Here is a 4,505-nt window from a genome sequence, read left to right as displayed (position 1 = left end):
GCTGGTTCTTGCATAGTTCCCCTGCTAAAAAAGAAGCCAGCAGAAATTGAAAAGAAGAACAACTCCCAACTCCCCAAAGACATGCAATATACATTTGATGTGTCAAAGACCGAGGAAGTTTTTGATTTCTTGGTAAAAGAAAAATTCATCACTTTTCCACCTGATCACAGGGTGCCACCCACAGAAGAGCTGAAAGGACGAGAGTATTGTAAGTACCACAACTCCTACAATCATGCTACTAACTCTTGTTGGGCGTTCAAGAACATTTTGCAGGACAGAATTAACTAGGGAGTCGTGAAGTTTCGTAACAAACAGGAGTCTATGGTGGTGGATGATGATCATTTCCCCTCAATAGCTTTGGTCAATGTGAATGTGACAGATTTGAGGGATCTTTTTAATGAGAGAAGAAACCAATCCTTTGCAGTGAAAGAGCGGATAGTCAAGAAATGCTGGATCCCAAAGGGTCAACTGTATGAAGTTACTGAAAGGTATAATACCGATCGAATACGAGCAGTTCAGCAGCGTTTCCCTAGAAATGTTGGTGAATCCGCGGCCTATCGGCCGAGGAACCGACATTTCCTTGAAAGACCAGTACATGAGAATCAAAAGTTCAGAGGGGAATCATCTCGTGAGCAGGTTCAGAGATACTCGGACAGTAGAAATGCATATGAAGTTGAGTCACGAGGGGCGGAAACCAGGAAAATATCAGCTGATCAAGACAGAAAGCGGCGTGCATATGAAATCTCAAAAGGAAAAATGCTTGAGAGCATGAGAGCAAAGCCCAGATACGTCCTTCCAGCTAGAGGGAAGTTCAGTGAGTCTTGGAGAGTGGCCCAACACAAAAAGTTTCCTAGGCCACCGACTAGGACTCAAAAGAGACGGCTGTTGAGAGAAAGAGCTATTGCACGAAGAGAGGAGTCCGTTAAGTTAAGAAATGAACCCACAATTGATGTTCTAGTCTCCATGGAGCCAGTGGGGAGTAAATCCAAGTTTGGAAGATCGGATACTGAGGATAAGTTTGTTGAAGATGATGATGATTTGTTAAGCGAAGAGGATGATCAAACAAGAAAAACAATTAATTTTTGCGTTGGAGAATTTCACATCACCATGGATTGTGCCACAGGAGTGGTGATACTACTCGAGAGATTTAAAATGATGGAAAAAGAGGACGGGAGTTGATGCCTCAGGAATCAGTGCAAAAGAAAGAGCATGCAAATAAACTCCCTGAGGGGAGTTCAAGAGTGATTATCCAGGAGGGCCACCCAAATAAGCCTCAACAAGTAATACTTGAGAAACCTACACCGGCCATGACCAAGCACATAAGGCCATTGTACATCAAGGCCCATGTCAATGGAAAACCAGTATCTAGGGTCTTGATTGACAATGGCTCAGCTGTGAATGTTCTTCCAGTAAGAATGTTGAAAAATCTGGGCAAAAATGAAGAAGACTTGATTCCTTCAGAAGTTTCGGTTGCTGCATTTACAGGGGAAACCACCAAGACCATTGGGGTACTCCCCGCTGATGTTACTGTGGGGAATATGTCATCGTTATGTGCATTTTTCGTGGTGAACTCCTCCGCCAACTTCCAAGCGTTGTTAGGCAGAGACTGGATCCATGCAAACCAGTGCATCCCATCCTCAATGCACCAACTGTTGTTATTTTGGAAAGGGGATGATGTGGAGGTTGTGGAAGCTGATGGACAGCCGTTTCAAACAACTGCAAGTGCAGTTGAGGCTAGATATTACAACGGGGATTTTGGGCTCATCAAAATCCGTAGCAATGGCAAGAAAGAGAACCCACTGTACATGAAAACACCAACTCCAAGCTTGGTGTTGGAAATGAATCCTCAAACCTACTGTTATCGTGTCGTCTAGGCCGATAATTCAGCCGCTGATTGAGGAGATTGATGATTGATTTGAACCAAAAAGAAAAAGAGGTAGCTGCAACCTCTATATGGAAGGCACATGTGCAGCAAGTACTGGATAAACTAAAGGAAGAGGAAGCATGAGACACTTGTGGAACTGAAGTTGTCCAAGAAGAAGAGTACGAAGAGGATGAGCTCCAAGTCGATGAGTTGTTGATGGAGCCATCTCAAATGGAAGATGGCCAACACGAAGTTCAAGACCCATTGGAAAAGATTAACTTGGGGGAGCTTGAGAATCCAAAAGTGGTATATGTGAGTAAGCTATTGGGAGAGCAGTTGAAGCAAGATTTGATCAGTACTTTGAAGGAGTACAGAGATTGTTTTGCATGGAGTTATGATGACATGCCAGGATTGGACCAGAAATTGGTCGAACACCGACTTCCACTCAAAGAAGGTTTCAAACCATTTCAACAGCCATCTCGTCGCATGTCAAAAGAAGTCGAGTTGAAAGTGAAAGAAGAAGTTGAGAAATTGTTAAAGGCCAAGTTTATAAAACCAATCAGATATACCGAATGGCTTTCGAATATTGTGCCAGTCATGAAAAAGAATGGCAAGGTCAGAATATGCATCGACTTCCGAGACTTGAACTGTGCAACTCCCAAAGATGTATATGTGATGCCAATACCTGATATGTTGATTGATTCAGTGGCTAGGCATGAGTTGTTATCTTTCATGGACGGATTCTCAGGTTACAATCAGATCAAAATAGCAGAAGCTGACACTCACAAAACTGCATTCAGATGTCCAGGAGCGGTTGGTACGTTTGAATGGCTTGTTATGCTATTCGGGCTAAAAAACGCAGGAGCCACGTATCAAAGGGCTATGAACTCGATCTTTCATGATATGATAGGACATCATATTGAAGTGTATATAGACGATATTGTTGTGAAATCCAAACAAGCTGCTGATCACATTGAACACTTGAGGAAAAGCTTTCAACGAATGAGGCAACATGAGTTAAAGTTAAATCCATTGAAATGTGCCTTTGGTGTGAAAGCGGGAAAATTTTTGGGATTTCTTGTACATCAGAGGGGAGTTGAAGTGGATAAAAACAAAGCCAAAGCTATTATGGAAGCAAATCCGCCTAGAAACAAGAAAGAGTTGCAACGCTTCCTTGGGCAAGTGAATTACTTGAGGCGTTTTATTCCTAACCTTGCAGGGAAGACAAATGAGTTTTCACAGCTGTTGAAGCTTAAAGACAGCGGGGAGTTCAAATGGGAAGAGTCGCATCAGAAAGCTTTTGATGTGATCAAGAGATATTTATCTAACCCACCTGTTCTTATGCCTCCCAGGTATGGAATGCCCCTTAAATTATACATCTCTGCTGCTCATAAATCAATTGGATGTCTACTAGTTCAAAATAATCATGAAGGAAATGAACAAGCCATCTATTATTTGAGTCGATTCCTTACTCTAGTAGAGGTGAAATACCCTGTGATTGAAAATCTATGCTTAACACTGTATTATGCATGTACTAAGTTAAGACATTATTTGATTCAATCAAGAGTGTTTGTGGTGGCTAAAACCGATTTGATTAAATACATGCTTAATAGACTCATTCTCTCGGGGTGGATTGGTAAATGGTCTTTGGCATTGGCCGAGTTTACATTGACCTATTACCCCCAAAGTCAATAAAAGGCCAAGCTATCGTCGATTTTTTAGCTGATCATCCTTCACTTGATGAGTTTATTGGAGAACAGGTTGTATTTCCAGTTTGTGGAGTGGGAGTTCAACCGTGGGAGTTGAAGTTCGATGGATCAAGTACAGAAACAGCAGCTGGAGCTGGTATTGTGATCATCCTCAAGAGGTGTGAAAACAGCTCTATCCTTTAATTTGGATTTCCCATGCACCAACAATCAAGCGGAATACGAAGCACTGGTCATTGGATTGGAAATTCTGAAAGATTTAGGGGCAAGAGAGTTATTAATATCAGGGGATTCTCAGCTGGTACTCAAACAGCTGTCAGGGGAGTTCAAATGCACAAGTTTGTCATTGGCTCCTTACTATACCGCGGCATCCCAACTTCTAGATGATTTCGAGGAAGTGTCATTAGTACACGTCCCAAGACAAAAAAATTGGGAGGCAGAAGCGTTGGCACAAGTTGCTTCGGGATTGAAGATGTCTCCAGAACTTACACACAGGCTGGTGTTGATTCAGAAGAAAAACCACCCTTCAATTCAGCAAAGAGGGATTCAGGTAGACACGCTCAACTTGGATATAAACTTAGCTGGTGACTGGATGGATGACATGTAAAGCCCAAAATAGTATACGTAAAATCCATGCATATATTTAATTTATGAAATTTATTATTTTAATTATTTATGTTTATTTAATGTATGTTAAAATGTTTTCTAGAGTTTTATATTTCAGGCGATTATTCGAGGCGAGATCGAGGAAAGAAGATAGGGACGATTTTTTTTTAGTAAATTTTAATGCAGTATTTTATTTAAGATAAGGATGGAGTATTTTAAATAATTTAATTAATTTTAGTAATTTAAGAGCTTAATTATTTAAATGATTAATTGATTTTAAAATTTTAAAGTTGTAGTATTTGTGCATCTTATTTAAATTTAAAATTTAT

At 40.7% G+C, this 4,505-nt stretch overlaps 1 protein-coding gene across 1 annotated transcript; it reads left to right on the top strand.

Moving 5' to 3' along the window:
* The first annotated feature begins 321 nt into the window (after positions 1 to 321).
* LOC142533477 (uncharacterized) lies at positions 322 to 4,177 on the top strand. The gene is made up of 4 exons (XM_075640269.1): positions 322 to 1,174; positions 2,052 to 3,346; positions 3,625 to 3,709; positions 3,786 to 4,177. Exons 1-4 carry the CDS (start codon positions 322 to 324, stop codon positions 4,175 to 4,177), a joined length of 2,625 nt encoding a protein of 874 aa, XP_075496384.1.
* The last annotated feature ends 328 nt before the right edge of the window (positions 4,178 to 4,505 follow it).

Source organism: Primulina tabacum, chromosome 18 (genome assembly GCF_025594145.1).
Source record: "Primulina tabacum isolate GXHZ01 chromosome 18, ASM2559414v2, whole genome shotgun sequence".
Lineage (NCBI taxonomy): Eukaryota > Viridiplantae > Streptophyta > Magnoliopsida > Lamiales > Gesneriaceae > Primulina > Primulina tabacum.
The sequence above is the reverse complement of the archived record's forward strand: the minus strand, read 5'-3'. Positions and strand labels throughout refer to the sequence as shown.

Coding starts and splice junctions, on each gene's coding strand:
- LOC142533477 (XM_075640269.1), top strand. CDS start 322: ATGGTGGTGGATGATGATCATTTCCCCTCAATAGCTTTGGTCAATGTG. Junction 3,347..3,624: donor GATTCCTTACTCTAGTAGAG/GTGAAATACCCT, acceptor ATTGGAGAACAG/GTTGTATTTCCAGTTTGTGG. Junction 3,710..3,785: donor AGAAACAGCAGCTGGAGCTG/GTATTGTGATCA, acceptor CCAACAATCAAG/CGGAATACGAAGCACTGGTC.